Source organism: Pleurodeles waltl, chromosome 1_2 (genome assembly GCF_031143425.1).
Source record: "Pleurodeles waltl isolate 20211129_DDA chromosome 1_2, aPleWal1.hap1.20221129, whole genome shotgun sequence".
Classification (NCBI taxonomy): Eukaryota; Metazoa; Chordata; class Amphibia; order Caudata; family Salamandridae; genus Pleurodeles; species Pleurodeles waltl.
Window position 1 is genome coordinate 397708698 of NC_090437.1, and position 21597 is coordinate 397730294.

A 21597-nucleotide genomic window follows, 5' to 3' on the forward strand; every position below is an offset into this window, starting at 1 on the left:
GTTTCAGGGGGCACCTCTAAGGTGCCCTCTGGGGTGTATGTTACAATAAAATGTACACTGGCATCAGTGTGCATTTATTGTGCTGAGAAGTTTGATACCAAACTTCCCAGTTTTCAGTGTAGCCATTATGGTGCTGTGGAGTTCGTGTTTGACAGACTCCCAGACCATATACTCTTATGGCTACCCTGCACTTACAATGTCTAAGGTTTTGCTTAGACACTGTAGGGGCACAGTGCTCATGCACTGGTGCCCTCACCTATGGTATAGTGCACCCTGCCTTAGGGCTGTAAGGCCTGCTAGAGGGGTGACTTATCTATACTGCATAGGCAGTGTGAGGTTGGCATGGCACCCTGAGGGGAGTGCCATGTCGACTTACTCGTTTTGTCCTCACCAGCACACACAAGCTGGCAAGCAGTATGTCTGTGCTGAGTGAGGGGTCCCCAGGGTGGCACAAGATATGCTGCAGCCTTTAGAGACCTTCCCTGGCATCAGGGCCCTTGGTACCAGGGGTACCAGTTACAAGGGAATTACCTGGATGCCAGGGTGTGCCAATTGTGAAACAAAAGTACAGGTTAGGGAAAGAACACTGGTGCTGGGGCCTGGTTAGCAGGCCTCAGCACACTTTCAATTCAAAACATAGCATCAGCCAAGGCAAAAAGTCAGGGGGTAACCATGCCAAGGAGGCATTTCCTTACACTGGCACTCAACCAATTTTTCAGATTCCAGTGATGAGTCAGTTAAAAAAGGTAGGGACCCGCTTGAGCCAGAAAAACAGAAAGTGGTTGGTGCACAGCCAGTATTTAGATGGAAAACACAGGCCACTCCACAAAACCATTGAAGGGAGGGGCGAATTGAGATGCGTTCCCTAGAAGATTACACCCAGCAGGAAGTCAATGATATTATAAACAGATTCAAGCAGAGATCTGGGAAAACATTACTTACTTGAATGGTGCAATTTGACATAGGAGCCTCTGGAGTAGGAGACGCTCCTAAGTTTTGTACTCTTAGCACTGACCCCATAATACAGGAGCAGTTTAGGGGTTATCAGGGTAACCAACAGATCACCCTACTGCAGCTAGCAGTCATGGGGTGTAACCATAAGTATCCTACTGAATCAGACTGGCCACAAAATGACAACCCCTGGTATACATTAAGAGATACAATGTAGAGAATTGAGGAGGAGGGAATGAAAACTGCTATTTTCCTGGGTGATGCTCACCGTCTGTTAGACAGACTACCTCTCTGTGCCAGTGTGAAATAAAATTCTGAATTCTGGGAGGGCATGAGGAAATAAGTGAGACTAAACAGGAGTTGATGGAGACAGATGTGGTGGCTCCAGTCACCATCAAGTGGACAATCCTCTGTGGCCAGTGCACCGACTGGATGGGTGCTATAGAATGACTATTGATTATTGCGAATTGAACAAATATACTCCCCCCCGCCTTGACTGCTGCAGTCCCCGACACCATCACTTTGATTAAGAGAATCCAAAAACATAAAGGGACCTGGTATGCAACCACTGATATTGCCAATGCTTTCTTTTCTATACCATTGGCCCCTGAGAGTCAGGAACAATTCAGTTTCTCATGGAATGGCAGACAATTCCCAATTCTAAGGCTCCCCCAAGGGTATGCACATAGCCTCACCATCTGTCACCAGCTGGTGGCAGAACACCTGGATGAAGTATCTGTCATTCCAGGGGTGCGATTGTACCATTATATTGATGATGTGATGATTCAGAGAGAGACACAAGAACAGGTGCAGTGTCAGTTGGAGAGGGTTGTGGAACTCTTGCAGAGCAAAGGGTGGATAATGAATCCAGATAAGACATAAGGACCCTCTCAAAATGTGAAGTTTCTAGGAAGTCGGTGGAATCAGGGACATAGAGAGGTGTTGCTGCAGGCAAAACAAAAGATCTTAGAACTTGCCACTACCCATACTAAGCAGGAGTCTCAGCGATTCATTGGATTGTTTGGTTTTTGGAGACAGCATATCCCACACTTGAGTCTGATGTTGGCCCCTTTGTACAAAGTGACAAGAAAGAAACATGAGTTTGTATGGGAAGAGCAGCAGCAGTGTGCGTTTGACTTTGCAAAGGAGTTACATATAACCGTTCAGGGGCAATATGCATATTGGAGCATGTGGCAAAAACAGGGAAGAAAGAGGATGCCCCTGGGTTTCTGGACCAAAAGCTGCCTGATGCTGGAGAGTGATATACTCCCTTTGAGAAACAGTTACTTGCTTGTTACTGGGCTCTAGTGGATACTGAGCAAATGACCCTAGGTCGTAATGTGATTCTGAGACCTGAGATTCCAATAATGTAGTGGGTGAAAAGTTCACCTAAAAGTCACTGCATATGACATGCACAAGAGACTGGTATAATTTGGTGGAAGTGATACATCTAGGACAGCCTCCTGGCTTCCCACAAGGCATGCACCTAACTGGTAAATACATTCTGAGGATGTGTGGCAAAAAGCTGTGGCAAGAAATTTGGGAAATGCTAGAGCAATGTACCATTACTGTGTAACAAGTAGATGCCCCCACTGTCCCACAGATTCACTAGAACAATGGTTTAATTCCCTTGCAGACGACAAAGCCAAAATCTCAGAAGCAGAAGTGGCGACACAGGATTCTGACTTGGTGGGGATGGATAAGTGGGCACCCCAAAAATGTGGACATATGGGAGAGAAGGCCACTAACAGGTGGGCGGAGATTAGAGTGATGCACATTCCCTTAGATTTGATCAAATCCATGAGCATGCACTGTCCTATTTGTCAACACACACAACAGAGATCTGTCCTGCAAACGGTCAAAGGTCAATTGGGGAGAAGGAAGTTGCCGGGCAGATATGGCAAATTGATTACATTGGGCCACTACCGACAAGTTGTGGGTGTCAATATGCTTGCACAGTAGTGGCCACTTATTCTGGTTACCTGATTGCCATCCCTTGCAAACGTGTCACTCAGTATAATACCATTACAACTCTGGACTTGTTGATGTTGTATTGCGGAGTCCCACTCCAACTCCAGAGTGACAACGGGTAACATTTCAAAGAAAAATTGATGCAAGATTATTGCTCACAACACAATATTAAGTGGTTTATCATATTGCATATTATCCACAAGCTGCAGGACTGACTGAGAGAATGAATGGCTTGCTGAAAGCCCAATTACAAAAATTATCAGATGGAATTTTGAGAAACTGGAGAGAGCATTTAAATGAAGCCCTCCAAATTTTGAATAACAGGCCATTGGCAAATGCAGAGACCCCTTTAATGCGAATTTTGACCCTAGCATTACAGATACAACCCCATGTAGTGACCAACACCTTCATGTATTGGGAAATAAAACCAGGAGACTTGGCTCCATACCAAGCCACACCAGAACCAGCAGGTCTTGATCTACATGTCTTAAAAACACATCTATTGAAACCAAGACACATGGCACTTCTTGAAACAAGTGTTGGAATACAGATTCCCCCAGAGCATTTTGGATTGATTGCTCCCAGATCTGGGTTGGCACTCAAAGGTATTCAGGTATTGGGGAGTGAACGATGCAGACTACCAACAAGAATTCAAAACTATTCTCCTGAATAGAGAAGACACTGACTTGATAATACAACCTGGAGATAGAATTGTTCAAATTGTAATGATCCCAATGTATGGAGAAATAGTGAAAAAGGGGACTACACCAGCCCTTCTTACAGTGCGTGGAGAGAGAGGTTTTGGCTCCACTGACAAAAACCCTGGTGCTAAGGTGTGGGTAGAATCCCCAAATCGTCCTCCTGAACCAACTGAAATCATAGCAAAGGGCAAAGACAATGTCCTATTAGTCATGAATCTAGGACACGTGAAATGGGAGATATACCAGCGGATAAATGTTATTTGCGAGAATGATTATACTTGTCTCTTTTACAGATCATACTACAACGTGTCTTTGTGCTAGCTGTTCTAGGTGGTCTCCCTCTGGGAGTGTGCATGTGGGGTTGGGAGGGACCGAAAGCCCACCACTCAAATGACTGACCGACCACACCAATCAACACCTTTACTGCACTTGACCGAATGTTTTTGGACTCATCTGGCATGAATCGTGCTCAACATATCGGATTTTTGCATGTCTAACATACAAAGTACTGTTGATTACATCTCTACATGTTTGGTCACCATACCAACTCCTGCCAGTGTTTTGCTGCAAATCTTTACTGCCACCAACAAGGATGGAGCAGTTTAAAAAGTGACATGTTGTCACACTTTTCTTTGTATCAATACTGCAGGTTTTGCCAAGAGGTAACTGGTGAGAAATGGGATAACCTAACCCATGTGATTACTTACCACATTACTATCGGTGATGTCTGCCACAACTTAACTTGTGCTTATCACAAAATCGAAAAACTTGATCAAATTTGCCTAGAAACAACAACGGGGTCTCCTCAAGAAATCCCTTGGGCACAATGAGTACTGTGTCAGCATAGAAACAAACAAACTTGTAAGAACATGGACAACAAAGTGTTCTGCCAACATACTGTGCCTGCTGCTAGCCACATCAAGCATGTCCAACTACCAGTGGGGTGGTTGTTCTCTTGTAGAAATACTACTTATAGATACATCCCTACCAATATAACTGGTGGACGTGTGTTTTACGTGGTTAGGACTCATGATGTTTCCATTTCACTCTGTACATACTCGCTATACAAGGGAAACAGTGCAATTAAGGGAAGACTGTGACTCTGAAATTCTGTTATCTAAATCAGAATATCTTAGTTGAAGCATTTCTATAGTAGGGGTTCCAGGATTAGCTGTTTTGAATACTTCAGTTATTACTGAGTGAGCATGTTTGATGGTTAAGAACATCAATCACACATCTATCACCTTGAGCAAACTTCACCCGGATATACGAGGTACTAGAAAAGCTGCACTGCAAAACAGGGCAGCCATTGACTACTTGCTCTTGAAGCATGACCATGACTGCTCAGAGTTTGAGGGAATGTGTTGTTTCAACCTACCAGACCACTCTAAATCTATCCAATCTCATATTGACGCTTTGCATGAATTGGTGAAAGGAGTAAGACAAGATGTTGACGGTTATTTAACTTGCTACCCGAATTTGGGCAATTACAAATTATTTTAGGTGGGCATACTAGTAGTGTTTTCTATTATAATAATGCTGTGTACAATGCATACCTAATCTATTTACAATGTTTAAATTGAAAAAGAGTTACTTTTAGATCAGGACGTTATGAGAGTCACTGGTCAAAGTGTGGAGTGTAATGCTATCTGTATTTAACCACCGATTCCATCTTGATCACTGACTCCATTTTGTGCTTAGCTTGGCTTCAAATGCCGTCACATTGGTGGCGCGGGTATTTTTCCACGCACAGTTTGTTCTCTACATTGACTGTGTTTTCGCTTTGGTATCCGGCCAATACTTTTGTGTGTTTTCAACACTGACCAAGTACAGCCAGCGCTTGGATTTCACAACTCATTTGAAGGGTAGGGGGAGGTTATACGAATAGGAACTATTTCTAGAATCACTGTTGAACTCATAAATCCATGTATCCTTCATACCCATTTTTCATTTGTTCCACTTTACCTTATGAAATGAGACAAGGAAATATCATTATAAATTGCAGTTCAGTTGCCATTCGGTGTCGCACGTGTTTAGACATCCAGACAGTATATATCCTTACAACCGGAAGAAACTGACACACCTAACAGTATATTGTTTTTGTAGGTTGGCTGTAAGGGCTAGAAAGTATTACACATGAAAGCTCTGTCAGCCATTTCTATTTTTCCTATTTTTATTTCAAAGACTAATTTTACTGGGGGGAAAACCATGAGCTATTTAAAAAAATATCACCCCTTGTTGAATTCATAATTGTGTCTAGTTTTAAGAAATGCATTAACTTTCTGGGTAGATTGAAACAGTAAATGGACTGTAAAAACATTTCAAAATGTATTTCAGTAGTTATGAAATCACATTGTTAGTAATGCTGTGTATCGAACAAAGATTTTTATAGGATGAAAATAAATCCAAGCACTTTACTTGATGATGTGAAAATGATTAATATTTTTGCTGAAATCTAATTTCCACAGATTATTGTTCACATGCTAGTTAGTATTATTAGTAAACTTCCATGTTTGTGGGAACGATTGTGGCCGTTTCAATGGAAAATGTGCTGTTATTAAATTACAGCGTGCTACTACATCATGCTTTAGTAGTATATTTATTAAAAGTGGGATTTTAAACATGAACTGAGAAACATTCAAGCCCTAGCCCTGATGGCAATTCTATTAGTGAACTAAGGCATGTCAGAGGTCATGTGTGCCCTATATGTGAGCTTGATTCTTGTTGTACATGGAGCAAACATTTAGGGGGTCATTCCGACTCCCGCCGGCGGCGGTAACCGCACACCCGGCGGGAGCCGCCGAATGACCGCACCGCAGTCAAATGACCGCGGCGGCCATTCTGGCTTTCCCGCTGGGCTGGCGGGCGACCGCCAGAAGGCCGCCCGCCGGCCCAGCGGGAAATCGCCTTCAACGAGGAAGCCGGCTCCAAATGGAGCCGGCGGAGTTGAAGGCGTGCGACGGGTGCAGTGGCACCCGTCGCGATTTTCAGTGTCTGCTTGGCAGACACTGAAAATCAATGTGGGGCCCTGTTAGGGGGCCCCTGCAGTACCCGTGCCATTGGCATGGGCACTGCAGGGGCCCCCAGGGGCCCCACAACACCCGTTACCGCCATCCTGTTCCCGGCGGTGAAAACCGCCAGGAACAGGATGGCGGTAAGGGGGTCGGAATCCCCATGGCGGCGCTGCAAGCAGCGCCGCCGTGGAGGATTCCCTGGGGCAGCGGGAAACGGCGGGACACCGCCGGTTTCCCATTTCTGACCGCGGCTGTACCGCCGCGGTCAGAATGCCCATGGAAGCACCGCCAGCCTGTTGGCGGTGCTTCCGCGACCGCCAGGGTCAGAATGCCCCCCTTAGTGTTTTAATGTACATCAATCACACATATTTGAAGGTGCTCTCATATATGTCAATGAAGAAAAAGGCAGCTCTGTAAAATAAAATATTTGTAAAGGATTACATAATTTGAACCCAGTTGATGGGTCAAGTACATTACAGTTAAGTCAAGTAGATTGTTCAAGTCAACAGATCTGCAGGTCTGGTAACATTTGTATGATTTTTCAAGACCTTTTTTTTACAAAACCGCTCAGCTGTTCTAAATAATTTTTAAATATTTTTATGGGATTTTAGAGAATCATAACATAATGGCTATGAACCAATGACCATTACATAACAGAAGACAATGCGGAAGTTCACCAAATAGTTGCACAAAATACAATAATAACAATCTGAAGGCAAACAGAGAAGCAATATTAACTTGACAAGTGCAATCAATGAGATAGCTAAGGGTATTAACTCTGAGTGGGCAGCTCCTCCGCTAAGGTGGAGGAGCGTCACCTCAATGGATTGTGGGGAAAGGAAAAATAAAATGAAAATAACGAGACATTATTAACATTTCCTTTTTCCTGGTAAAAGGGGTGGGGTGGGGCTGGGCTGGAGGGAGGGGGCTGAAGGAGGGGTATATACACTATACATGTGCATGTCTGTTTGGCTGGCCATGTTGGGCTGGCCAAACAGACATGCGCACTTTGCATGTTCTCTACCTGGCTGTATTGCACAGCCGAGTGGAGAAAATGTTCAGACTCCCACTCCCAATACGAACAGAGAAGCAGGCCACTCAGACCAATCACAACGCTATTGTTGCTGGTGACCGCAGCATCGTGATTGGCTGGGAGCCTGGGGAAAGGAAGAAGACAGAGAGGAGACGAACAAGTCTCCCCCACGGGTAAGCTTTTTTTTCAGAAAAGTTTTCAAGTCCGAACGTAAATGGCTTTGAGGGTACCAACACTAAACAATATCTAATCAACGCTGAGACCTTCCTGGGCACAGACTTTGCCTGCTTGAGGCTTTCCCATCTTCGATGACAACCGTACTGGGACCCCACTCTTCCGCAACCTGCAGTTGTTGAGCCTCACTTCGGATCCAACTTGCAGCCAGTGGTGTAACACAAAATGATGCCCTCCTGCCCAGGCAGGATGTGAAGAGTGGTCCCTGTGTCTCGTATATAACACTGATATTCTTTAGCTTTAGGCTGAATGCTCCCTCTCCCCCCAGCACTACAGGGGCTGCAGGGGTCTATATTACATCCCTGCTTGCAGCTATACCTGCCAATGACTCATCAAGGACCACTTTTCCTCCATAAATGTTTCTAAGTCAGAAGGTAAACTTTAGCTCACACTCCCTCACAGTCAGCCTTAACCTTTGACCTGGACTAGCGCAATCAGATAACCCGGGTTAGTGCGTTCTGCTTCTATCTGTAACTCAAATTTTTTAAATGTATATCTCCAGTTCTACTTAACTGACTTGTGTTGTTTTTGTTAAATGTGATTGATTCAAATATTCTACATTTCTCTAACTTGGTTTGGTACATTTTCTTGCGTTGTGTTTCAACTTTATTACTGCTTGAGAACAACATAAAAACTTTACATATTGCCTCCAAGTTAAGCCGGACTTCTTTCTGCCAACCTCCCAGTGGGTCAAGCACAGATTTATATAGTGACTATAGTATTTCATCCTGAGAAGGATTATGATTATTAATTGAGGTATGTTCTCCCCCAACTCATGTAATAATCCAATTTCTTACACCATGCTTCACCCTTATTCATTATCATTAAGCATCACTGTTTCAGAACTGCAGTTTTGGAAGAGGAGGCAAGACCATTAACAGGGCAGTAATTGTCTATGTATTTCAGGTCCACTTCAGCCTTTTTTAATGGTAATTATAATGCTCTTCTTTATGGAGGAGCTAAGATTGTCTTGTTGAAAGGGGCATTTATTACACTTTCCATACAGAGAGAAAATAGACCTGAAGAATTTGACAAAATTAGGTGGTAAGGCATTAAGCAGATAGCACACACGTTTTGTAGAGGTGATTAATTCTTCCATAAATACAGATGTGATTTTGTTTTGTGGAGTAGTTAATTCTTCCATCATCATACATGTTACATTTTAAGTTTAAAAACTGGATGTCTGATGGTAGTTCAGAGTTATTGTTTACAAAATGAAGAAGTATCTTTAGAGTCAAGCTCATCAGAAAATGAAAGTGTTTTGTTTGCCAAAAGATTAGCTAAGGTCCCATAACTGTCCCGATGTTGTCATCAGTCACCACTTCTGGCATTATGGATTAATTGCCCAGATTTAAAATTTAATTAAAGCCAATTTAAATGGTGTGTTAATACTGCACTTCAAAATGCTCCCATCTGTCCAAAGGCATTCCCACTTACATGTTTCTTAAATTTGTAAACTCTATACATCCTGTTGTATACCATGTACTTCTTCACTCCCCCACTGAAGATCATCCTGTGTGCCAAACATTCCTCCTGCTGATGAGAACTTACAAACTAAAACTACTAAAAAAAATAAAAAAAGACAATGGTCAAATTATTCCTATTGTAAAAAAGGGCCTTAACTAGAGGCCGGCAAACTGAACAGCTACCACTTAATCACATACCTCGTATTACTGAGAATAATAGCAACAGTCACTATTCAACTGACAGCCAACCCAGACCCAGGTCATCCATGCCTATCAGGTTTCCTATTCCACTTAAGCAAAATAACCATCCTCAAAGATGCTTCCACTGCCTTCAATACCCAAGACACCAGAAACACCCATACATTTTCGGCATACTAGAAGTCTCACTGTGCAACACATGTGCTACCCTCCATTCCATCACTTGACATGGGTTACATAATAGACTTTTTAGATCTGGCTTGACAGCACAGCTATTACAAGACCTTATGTGATCATCAGAAAAATAACTTTGAGAAGCAATAGCGAAAGAGGGGCATTGGATCTACCCAAAAGTTGATAACCTGAGTACAGATTCTGACTGGGCAGGTGTGTGTTTCTGATGAAGAGTGTTTGTACTACACGTTTTGCAATGTGGGACAGCATATGCTCAACACAGTAGGATTGATTGAGTTATGCTGAAAAGTCAAGGCTAACGGGCTGATCGGATTATTATGCATAACGTAAACAGTAGGCATGACATATTTATTGTGGAGAGAATAGAATCCCAGTGGGCTTTCAGGGTGGAGTGCCATTACACTGTGTTCATGTAGGAGGCTGGCCCTCTATGTAGTGTGCAAAGCTAGGCACACTGTGCAGGGAGTCCAGCAACCGCACGTTGGTTTACAGGGGCAAAAACTAGATCACCTAATGCTCTAATTTTTTAGGTAGCTTGGTTGAGCAGTTAGGCCAATCTTGGAGAAGTGCAAAACATTTGTTGTACTCACAGCATCAATCTTGCAACTCAAACACTCAAAGGAATAACTCAAGACCAATTAATAAAAATACTTCTGATTTTTATGTAATTTTTAAGTCTAAGATCATTAAAACTGGTTAAGTACATTGAGATATTTTTTGAAGCTTAATAAAAATAGTCTTTTTGTGCATAATTATGCACCATAATAATCAACGGAAGATCACATTTAAAAATACATATCAAATTGTACAGCTGGTTTACCAAGTTCTTCTTTTGCAGGTTGGTCAAGTTCCTCAGTAGGCACACTGTGCCAGCTGGACAAGATCGGGTGGCTACCAGTTATGGCAAGAGCAGGTCTCTGGAACTGGTGCAGGGCCACTGCGGGGCACCACTTGGAAAAACACTGCACAGGTAAGTTTAACAATGGTTCCTTGGGGGCCCTTTGGAGTGTCGAGTTCGCAGCTTGTTCTTCAGTGCACGGCACAGGGCAGCTGGGTGCAGAGCGAATTGGTGAGCCAGGGGCTGTGTGCAAGAATGCCCTCAGAAGCAGGAGGTAAGTTAGTTCAAGGGTCGTTTGCAGGACCTCTGGCGGGAGGTCCAGTGTTCCTGAAGGCTCTTGACTGAGGCTTCCTCCATGGCCTTTTTCAGCCCCAGGAGGGCTGGTTTTCTTGGTGTCCGACGTTAACCAACCAATACCCAGGGTATTGTACGGTTTGACCACTGCAGAGTGCATTGCCACCAAACTTGGCACACTAGCAGGGTTTGTCCTTGCGGTCATTGGTGTTTTGTTTGATCCAGCTGCGGTGCCCCGTTTGGGACCCTCACTGGCTTGCTGTTTTTTTTTGCTGTAGTAGAGTTGTATCTACACTCTGGCGGGGGTTATATAGGCGATTTTCGAAGCCTGGAGGTTCTCTGGGGTTCTTTAGAGTTTGTCCAGTTGTCCAGCAGCTCCTCAACTGCAATTGTTGTGGACTGGGTGCAGCAGGCAGGGTTTGGTGCCTTTTCTTTGTTGCAGTAGGTCCACAGTTCTTGTGCCTTGGATCTTCTTGGTGCTGGTCGTCTTTTGTGCATCGAATCTGATTTCCTGGTCTAGCGATGCCCACTACATACTGCATTTAGTGGGAACCTGGTAGTGACCAATGGGTCACCTACCTTTGGGTGGCTACACCCGCTAAAGTGACCAATTCCTGTGAGAGGGGTCACTTCCCTATCCCTGATTGGCTGTTTCCTTCCATCCAAGATGGAGGAAAATTAAATGAAGTGCTTAACTCGCAGGCAACATCTCAGGGGTGGTGCATGCCAGATGAGGCCACTCCTCCTACCCTTTGATTTTCCTGCCATTGCTCCTGCCAAAAGTGGTGGTTTGCATGGGGGTTACCATCTGCTGCTAGCAGCAGGCCTGGAGGTCGAGTTTTAAAGGCGATTAGCCCTTTGAAGAATACCGCCAGGGCAGTGCACATTCCTGAGAAAGGGGGTGTTGGCACCTCCACCCAGGAAGGGCTTTGCTCTATAAATCACAGAGACAGATCTCTCCCCCAAGGTTTGTAGATTGGGTGTCTGGAGGTGGGAGGCTGGATAGAACCAGTCAGCAACAATGCCAGGGTAGTTAGCTTTTGCAGGGGCACCTCTAAGGTGACCCATGGGTATCTTTTATAATAAATCCAACACTGGCGCCAGTGTGGATTTATCATTCTGAGTTGTTTGATACTAAACAACCCAGGGTTAAAAGTGCCCATCATGTTGCTGTGAAATTCGTACTGACCAGTGTCTAACACATGCATTTTAAAATGGTTGTTCTGTTCACTTACTATTTCCCAGGTTTGGCAAAGACAAAGTGGGGGCATATTGCTCATGCAGCTATGCCCTCACATACAATACAGTGCACCCTGCCTTAGTGCTGAAGGCCTGCTAGAGGGGTGACTTGCCTATGTAGTATGCAGTGTGGAATGGACAGGGCACAGTAGTAGTATGCCATGTCGAGTTTTCCCTTTTAGGTTTGCATCAGGGCACTCTGCCTTCAATGGCAGAGCTGGGTCCACCTGAATGCAGGGCCCTAGAGGGTGGCACAATCAGTGCTTCTGCCCTCAGGGTCCTACCCTTGGCACCCCCTGCCCTCGGCACCTAAGTACCATTTACTAAGGACTTATGGTGGCAGCCAAGGGTGTCTCCAATTGTGCCAATGCATCACAACAGTTTAGGGAAAGAGCTCTGGCCCAGGGAACCTGGTTAGCAGGAGCCCTAGGCACTATCAATTTCTAGGCTACATCATACATCAGGCAAAAAGTGTGGGGCTAACCATGTCAAAAGAAGGCCTTTTCTCACACTCCCCCCCCTCCCCCCCCTCCAAATGAAAGAGGATGAAATACCCTTTCCCTAGTGAGTCTTCATCATCTAAGCGGAAGAACCTGAAAAGGCCATCTGCATTGGCATGGGCAGTCCCAGGTCTGTGTTTTATTTGAAAGTCCATTTCACTACCCACCTAGGTAGTTTGGGGTTTTCACCCTTCATCTGCTGTAGCCATCTGAGAGGCCTGGGGTCAGTCTGAACTACAAAGTGAGAGCCAAACAGGCATGGTCTCAGCTTCTTCAGGGCCCACACCACAGCAAAGGCTTCCTTCTCTATGGCACTCCAATTTTGTTCCCTAAGGAGTAGTTTCTTTCTTATAAAAGCAGCTGGCTAGTCATGTCCATCATCATTTTTCTGGGAAAGGACCGCTCCTATCCCCATTTCAGAAGCATCTGTTTGGACTATGAATTGCCTGGAGTAGTCTGGTGCTTGTAGGACTGGAGCAGAGCACTTCTTCAAAGTGTCAAAGGCCTTTTGACAACTCACTGTCCATTTGACCTTTTTGGGCATTTTCTTGGAGGTTAGCTCTGTGGGGGAGGCAACTATAGTGCCATAGTCCTTCACAAATCTCCCATTGTACCCAGACACACCAAGGAATGCCCTGACTGTGCCTGGGTGGTGGGAGCTTCCCAAGCCAGAATAGTCTGAATCTTAGGTTGGAGGGGTTGTATTTGGTCTCCACCAACCAGGTGGTCCAAGTAAACAACTTTCCCCTGATTAGATCATTTCTGATTAGTCGGTGGTATTATCTTGCCACTCCCATCAGCCCCTCTATATCACTTCACTCCAATTACTTTGAATGTATTGGACTGCATTAAAGTGGTTTTTGTGCATTACATGGTTTCTTAGTTACTTGACCAAAACAAGGTTAGAACCACCCTGTAAATCTGAGGAACCTGGGTAGACAAACAGGGTCAAGCATAGTGTTCAAGTGTAAAATATCATTTTGAAGTTACTTTTTTGTACTACATTGTTGAGTTTAAGATACTGTATAGACAAATAATCAAAATAGTCAAAGAAAGCCGACTTGCTGATACGTTTCAACCATTTTAGCACTACAATAAAAGTATGAGGAATATACATATCAGTAAGAAATATTTAATGACCCCAAGGTATAACTGAATGAATTGTATAAACGTCCTCTTTGCTGTCTGTTTTCGAATCATTACATTGGCTGGAACTCTTCTGAAGCTATGACCGAGTCCTCCTTTCATCAAACTACGTTTCCCTGGTCCTAGAATTTTACCTTTTAAAAAAAACCTAGGCCTATATTTACGTGAAAATAACAGAGTGTGACGCTGCGCCAAAAAATTGGCAGCGCTGCGCTCTGTCATTTTCACAACGCAGGGATGCGCCGTACTTAAGTGAATAAGGCGCACCCCTGTGGTGTCCCCTGCGCTGGCGCTAAATTTCGCTCCCAACGCAGGCATCCTTGCACCATTGTGTAAGGATGTCTGAGTTGAGGGGTGTGATTGTTTATGTGCAACAAGGTGTCCCTTCCCGCACATAAACAATCACTAATGGTGCTTGGCATTTCTATGTGTGCTCCAGAATGCAGCACACACAGAAGTTCCAAAGCCTAATTTTCAAATGAATGTTTATGTGCAGGAAGGGACACCTACCCGCACATAAACAAACATTTCTGGCATTTTGCTCTTTCTATGCGTGCTGCAGAATGCAGCGCGCATAGAAAGAGCAAAAAACGAGGAGGAATAAAAGCATTCCTCCTCATTGTGCCTTGCTAACCCCAACCCTAGGGGTGGCGTTGGGTTTTGGAGCTGCCTCAGCTTTACGAAATCTTGCAAATCTGGGGAAGCATCAAAATGCAATGGGTGTTGTTGTGGCATGCCCACAGCAACACCCATTGCACGCCCTTCTGACGCAGATAACTGCAGAGGGGGCTATATTTACAAGGAGGTGTAACACCACATAACGTCACGCTACACCTCCTTGTAAATATGGAGCAGAGGGTAGGGCCACTGGAGCGTCACGTAAAGTGACGCTCCAGTGGGGCTAGGGGCTTATAAATATGCCTCCGAGTACCTAGAACTGTAAAACTGTGTTCAAAAAAGAATTATGATTTGGGACTATAAGTTCTTCTGTCCCTAATGAGGGTATTTAAATAGTCCATGCTCTGCTAAATCATGGCAAAAGAAAATATTGCGTCATAAAATGACAAGCTCAAATTTATTGACTTTCTTTCATTATATTACATTGACACTGGTATGTCCAGCAATAAAAAAGGTGAAGCGTTTTTCAGATTATATTAAATTTGCGGCAACATACTTTACTCAAATTACTTTAAGCAAGCTGTATTCATTTCTGTCGGGTGCAGTGCAAAACAGGGCACTCAAGAACAGAAAAGTCACTTTATTGCTTATTTTGCTAGTCAAACACTAAAGCGACCCTCAATCGACAGTATGGTGTCACTTAACAATTTAATCACACAACATACAGAACATAAAAGCAGCCTCATTTTTTTAGGCTGCATTAACCTGGCAGTGCAACACTGTTTTGGAAAAATGAACTAAATATTTTTACTCACTTTGCAATCGAACGACTTGATTTAATTTCCTTAATTAAATTTAACATTCATTCACTTAACTATATCCAGACAGAACAAAAAAAATCACAACATATTTGCTCCCATATGAAATGAGTGAAAATTCTAAATCGACTGCAACGTCAAAGCACGTTCATCATCTTCATAATCAAGCAAACTGTCTCCACTCTGTCTATTTTTATAACGTTTGATAGGAGCCAAACATTTTCTCCTCTAAAAGGTTAAAAAAAGAGAACCGTCCAATAAAATACATTTAAACAATTAAATAACAGTGCTTCAGAACTGACCATGCATGTTCTCAATTTAGCTGGCGTCTCAAAGGGAAGTAACTGTACAAACCTTATTTGTCGTAATTGTGTAAATCATAATACGACATTTTAATTGGTCGTGATTCGTGAGACAAGAGTGGCCACTGTAGTATAAGTCACATATTCCAAATAAATGCCTTTCTCTAATCAAGAGTTGGTTGGCTACGCAGGACTTTTGTATCCCACAATCCGAAAATTAGCTATAAACCTTGCTAGTGGAACATCGACATTATAACCATTCAGCAGACCAAAAGACTTAATCCACCACTACAAAATAAGAAAGATTATTCCTGTATTTTAAGGCACTAGCTGTTTGGAATTAAATCGAGATGCAAAGTAAGAGACATGCAAAGAAAAATGAATGCTGCTACCCACCTAAATATACCACAGAGCTCCAATCTAACAATTTTAATTAGAGTAGTCGGCCTTGAAAGGAGCAAAGGAGCAGTCTTCCAAAAAATAAAAATAAATAAACCATATCTAGTGAGGAAACTTGGAACTTCGAGTAGACCCATTACCATGAAGGCAAGACTTCAGTTACCCAGGTTCGAAAGAATTGCAAACAAGACTCCCCAAAGGATCTAGAACTCTTTCTACTTCCCCACACAGCCCTGCAATGCATTCACTCTCATGGACTTGAAGTAAGCACCCCTTCTACCTAAATGTGTTCATTGCTTCTCTCCATAACACTTGCTTCCTTTTTGATGGTTTACCACTTGTTTCTCTGTATATCCTTTAGCATAATCCCCATAACTGACAAACTTATCACTGGAAGTTCTGTCAATAGACTCAACTGAGTTCATTTTTACTGCACAGACTAAACTTCTAGGCAGGCACTTTGCAGTCAGAGCGCAGTGTGCACCATAAATTCTTCTAAACCCATCAATGTGATTTAGTTGGCAGACCACCTATACAAAAAATGACTTAGCTTTCAGTATCTACGTTTACTCAGTATACCAATTTAATGCATAGAAGTCAGCCAGCGCTAGGTACCTTAGTGGCCGATATTTGTAAATCATAATAAGACATGTTAATTGGTCGTGAGTAATGAGACAAGAGTGGCTATTGTAGTATAAGTCACAAATTCCAAATAAATTGCCTTTCTCTAATTAAGAGTTGGTCAGCTATGCTGGACTTTTGTATGCCACAATCCTAAAATCAGCTATAAACCTTGCTAGTGGAACATCGACATTATAACCATTCAGCAGACCAAAAGACTTTATCCACCACTACAAAATAAGGAATATTATTCCTGTATTTTAAGGCACTAGCTGTTTGGAATTAAATCGAGATGCAAAGTAAGAGACATGCAAAGAAAAATGAATGCTGCTACCCACCTAAATATACCACAGAGCTCCAATCTAACAATTTTAATTAGAGTAGTCGGCCTTGAAAGGAGCAAAGGAGCAGTCTTCAAAAAAATAAAAATAAATAAACCATATCTAGTGAGGAAACTTGGAACTTCGAGTAGACCCATTACCATGAAGGCAAGACTTCAGTTACCCAGGTTCGAAAGAATTGCAAACAAGACTCCCCAAAGGATCTAGAACTCTTTCTACTTCCCCACACAGCCCTGCAATGCATTCACTCTCATGGACTTGAAGTAAGCACCCCTTCTACCTAAATGTGTTCATTGCTTCTCTCCATAACACTTGCTTCCTTTTTGATGGTTTACCACTTGTTTCTCTGTATATCCTTTAGCATAATCCCCATAACTGACAAACTTATCACTGGAAGTTCTGTCAATAGACTCAACTGAGTTCATTTTTACTGCACAGACTAAACTTCTAGGCAGGCACTTTGCAGTCAGAGCGCAGTGTGCACCATAAATTCTTCTAAACCCATCAATGTGATTTAGTTGGCAGACCACCTATACAAAAAATGACTTAGCTTTCAGTATCTACGTTTACTCAGTATACCAATTTAATGCATAGAAGTCAGCCAGCGCTAGGTACCTTAGTGGCCGATATTTGTAAATCATAATAAGACATGTTAATTGGTCGTGAGTAATGAGACAAGAGTGGCCACTGTAGTATAAGTCACATATTCCAAATAAATGCCTTTCTCTAATCAAGAGTTGGTTGGCTACGCAGGACTTTTGTATCCCACAATCCGAAAATTAGCTATAAACCTTGCTAGTGGAACATCGACATTATAACCATTCAGCAGACCAAAAGACTTAATCCACCACTACAAAATAAGAAAGATTATTCCTGTATTTTAAGGCACTAGCTGTTTGGAATTAAATCGAGATGCAAAGTAAGAGACATGCAAAGAAAAATGAATGCTGCTACCCACCTAAATATACCACAGAGCTCCAATCTAACAATTTTAATTAGAGTAGTCGGCCTTGAAAGGAGCAAAGGAGCAGTCTTCCAAAAAATAAAAATAAATAAACCATATCTAGTGAGGAAACTTGGAACTTCGAGTAGACCCATTACCATGAAGGCAAGACTTCAGTTACCCAGGTTCGAAAGAATTGCAAACAAGACTCCCCAAAGGATCTAGAACTCTTTCTACTTCCCCACACAGCCCTGCAATGCATTCACTCTCATGGACTTGAAGTAAGCACCCCTTCTACCTAAATGTGTTCATTGCTTCTCTCCATAACACTTGCTTCCTTTTTGATGGTTTACCACTTGTTTCTCTGTATATCCTTTAGCATAATCCCCATAACTGACAAACTTATCACTGGAAGTTCTGTCAATAGACTCAACTGAGTTCATTTTTACTGCACAGACTAAACTTCTAGGCAGGCACTTTGCAGTCAGAGCGCAGTGTGCACCATAAATTCTTCTAAACCCATCAATGTGATTTAGTTGGCAGACCACCTATACAAAAAATGACTTAGCTTTCAGTATCTACGTTTACTCAGTATACCAATTTAATGCATAGAAGTCAGCCAGCGCTAGGTACCTTAGTGGCCGATATTTGTAAATCATAATAAGACATGTTAATTGGTCGTGAGTAATGAGACAAGAGTGGCTATTGTAGTATAAGTCACAAATTCCAAATAAATTGCCTTTCTCTAATTAAGAGTTGGTCAGCTATGCTGGACTTTTGTATGCCACAATCCTAAAATCAGCTATAAACCTTGCTAGTGGAACATCGACATTATAACCATTCAGCTGACCAAAAGACTTAATCCACCACTACAAAATAAGGAATATTATTCCTGTATTATAAGGCACTAGTTGTTTGGACTTAAATCGAGATGCAAAGTAAGAGACATGCACAGAAAAATTAATTCAGCTACCCACCTGGTTTTCCCACAGAGCTCCAATCTAATAATTTTAATTAGAGTAGTCGGCATTGAAGGGAACAGTCTTAAATAATAAAGAAAAAAAGCATATCTAGTGAGGAAACTTGGAACTTCGAGTAGATCCATTACCATGAAGACAAGACTTCAGTTACCCAGGATCCAAAGAATGGCAAACAAGACTCCCCAAAGGATCTAGAACTCTTTCTCCTGTCCCACACATCCCTGCAATGCATTCACTCTCACGGACTTGAAGTAAGTACCCCTTCTACCTAAATTTGTTCGTTGCTTCTCTCCATAACACTTGCCTCCTTTTTGATGGCTTACCACTGGTTTCCCTGTATAGCCTTCAGCATAATGCCCATAACGGCCAAACGTATTACAGGAAGTTCTTTCAATAGACACAACTGAGTTCATTTTTACGGCACAGACTAAACTTCTAGGCAGGCACTTAGCAGTCAGAGCGCAGAGTGCACCATAAATTATTCCAAACCCATCAAGGTGATTTAGTTGGCACACCACCTACAGAAAAAATGATTTAGCTTTCAGCTTCTACGTTTACTCAGTGTACCAAGTAAATGCGTAGAAGTCAACAAGCGCTAGGTAGTAACACATAATAATCAGAATTATCTTTATTGTTTCAACAATTCGCCTTACAGTTCTAAACACGGGTAATGCATTTGCAAAATACACTTAAAATGATACGTTAAAAATAATTCCGTATAGTAAAAACATATGTAAACAACCAATTAAAGTCCTAACATGTCTGCACATTACAAGCTCTGTAGTTTCACATATATCGATGAGTCTCCACCAAAACATAACGACTGGGCTTGTGAATAAATCCACACCCCCTCGAATTGCATTCACAAAAGAACAAGAGAAAACAAAACTACTCAATTTTACATTAATTGTGCCAACAAGCACACTATAGACATTTACAGTAATGCCAGTGCAATGTTGTAATAAATTACTAAAGCCAAACAACCGTTAAAGTGGTAGGCTGCTGGCTCAGTAACCAAACCTCGATTGTTTTTTTCTCTCAATTTTTCAGTCCTCAATACAACAAATAATAACAAGTAAAGGAAAAGAAAACGTTTATAATTCAACGTTCCTCGAGAAGTCGGCATATTCAGTAGAAAGTGGCACAGTACGAACGAGCACATCAAAGCTTTTTTGCCACTAAAAAAAGAGACGATCATGAAGTGAGTGGGCTCCACGGATCATGCTTAAGTATTTTTCCTAATACCAAACTGTCATGGTTCGATTGCTGTCTGAAGCAAATACGATAAGGACTCGATAGGTAAAATATGAATATTGAGGCAATGGCTTTTCTGAAACCTTAACCATGAAAAGTGTTTAGTGTAGTAAACTATTATAACCAGGGGCGTGAGAGGAGTTATAAGGGAACACGGGGCAGGTGGGAACAAGACTTACACGTGCAGGCCAGTGTGGAAAGCCTTTCATCTTTGCAAAGATAAGGTCTCCGGGCTTGAAGTTGCGACTCATGGCGACTTCGCTGACCGCTGGCAGCAAGCAGATGTTAGTAACAAAGTTTCCCCTGCAGAGAAGAAAATAATATAAGTGGTTATTTCCTTTCGCTGCCGGTGGTAATTCCACTATTCTTGCACACCGTGGCAGTGGGAGCGGCTGTAAATGTAAAGGCTAGCAACGAATGCGTGCATAAAAGGTTTGCCTGTCGCCACTGGGCAGTGCATTACAAACAGTGGTGAAGAGGATTTTAATCGTCAGAGTGGGCCCCTGATCTCACAAAGCGCAACCGAATAAATGTGGGGGTTACGCCAGAGCGCTTCTTTAGGGCGGCACGATGAGGTGTTTTGGGAGGCGGGAGGGGCTGATCAAGCAGCGAACAAGCATCACACAATCCAACAGGAGTGGACGTGCCTGCTTTTCCACTACGGTTCTCTGTATGCTCTCAACTGCGTATTCATATAGCTGTCAATAGATTTTTCCAAATCGTTCCAATACGTGATGTCTACGAATTGGAGCTGCGCGCAGTCTGTCTGCTGGGACCAACTTAGAGAAGCCTCTGGTTGGCTTATGTGAAGTGACACATATCCGCTACATACACAGGGAGTCCGTGAATTGAATCTAATATATAATGTCCGTTATTGCCATTATAAAGAATAACGTTTACCCGTACCATCACTACATCCGGGTCGCACAACAAATACCCAATCCCGTTATCGAATTTATCTTGGGAGTCGTATAAGGTGGGAGGGATTTATTCTGCGTAACATAACCTAGGATTGGAGTATAGTCAGCAATTCAGCCAATCCCAGTGCGCTGCACAACATTCCAACGTGATAATTGGTAGCTGAGTCCGCACGTGTCTCTCCTCTCCTGTGTATAAACACTGCCCTAGCAGTCGTCTGTCATTTGGCGGGAGCTATTTACCCACGTGTTAAGGGACAGGTTGTGTTTGGCTGAAGAATGAACTGAGTGACGTCTGATACTGGCAGTCCTTGTGCAATATTTTTTATTGCTTGCTTTTTATTCGGTTCTCAATTCTCGTCTCGACCGATTAGCTTCGTTGAAGCGAATCCTACTACAAGTTTCAAACGGAAGTTATTTTTCGCGTACATCAGGCTCTAGTTCCTTTTTGCTTTAAATAAGCTCTTTTGTACTTGCCAAGTGGGCTGGTTATTTTTTATATGCGACACATTTAAAATTTCAGCTGTGCAAGTATGTTAACTAAAAGGCCACGAGTGGCTGTTTAATGTCATTAGGGCCCCTTGGCAGCTAAGCGTGATGTTAAGTCAATTAAAACAGCAGAAT

At 42.8% G+C, this 21597-nt stretch overlaps 1 protein-coding gene across 5 annotated transcripts in view; it reads right to left on the reverse strand.

The window, feature by feature from the left end:
• The window catches only part of PSIP1 (PC4 and SRSF1 interacting protein 1), a 524703-nt gene extending 503690 nt beyond the window's left edge, over window positions 1-21013 (reverse strand). For 3 of the 5 annotated variants that reach the window (XM_069240070.1, XM_069240030.1, XM_069240049.1), the window contains exons 1-2: window positions 20963-21013; window positions 20236-20359 (exon numbers count right to left, since the gene is read on the reverse strand). In XM_069240070.1, coding sequence (XP_069096171.1) covers window positions 20236-20307 — 72 coding nt within the window. In that variant the 5' untranslated portion in view covers window positions 20308-20359; window positions 20963-21013. Of the gene's footprint in view, window positions 1-20235; window positions 20360-20703 lie in introns of all 5 variants that reach the window. The other 2 variants (XM_069240059.1, XM_069240039.1) reach the window with 2 other exon arrangements.
• Window positions 21014-21597: the final 584 nt, after the last annotated feature.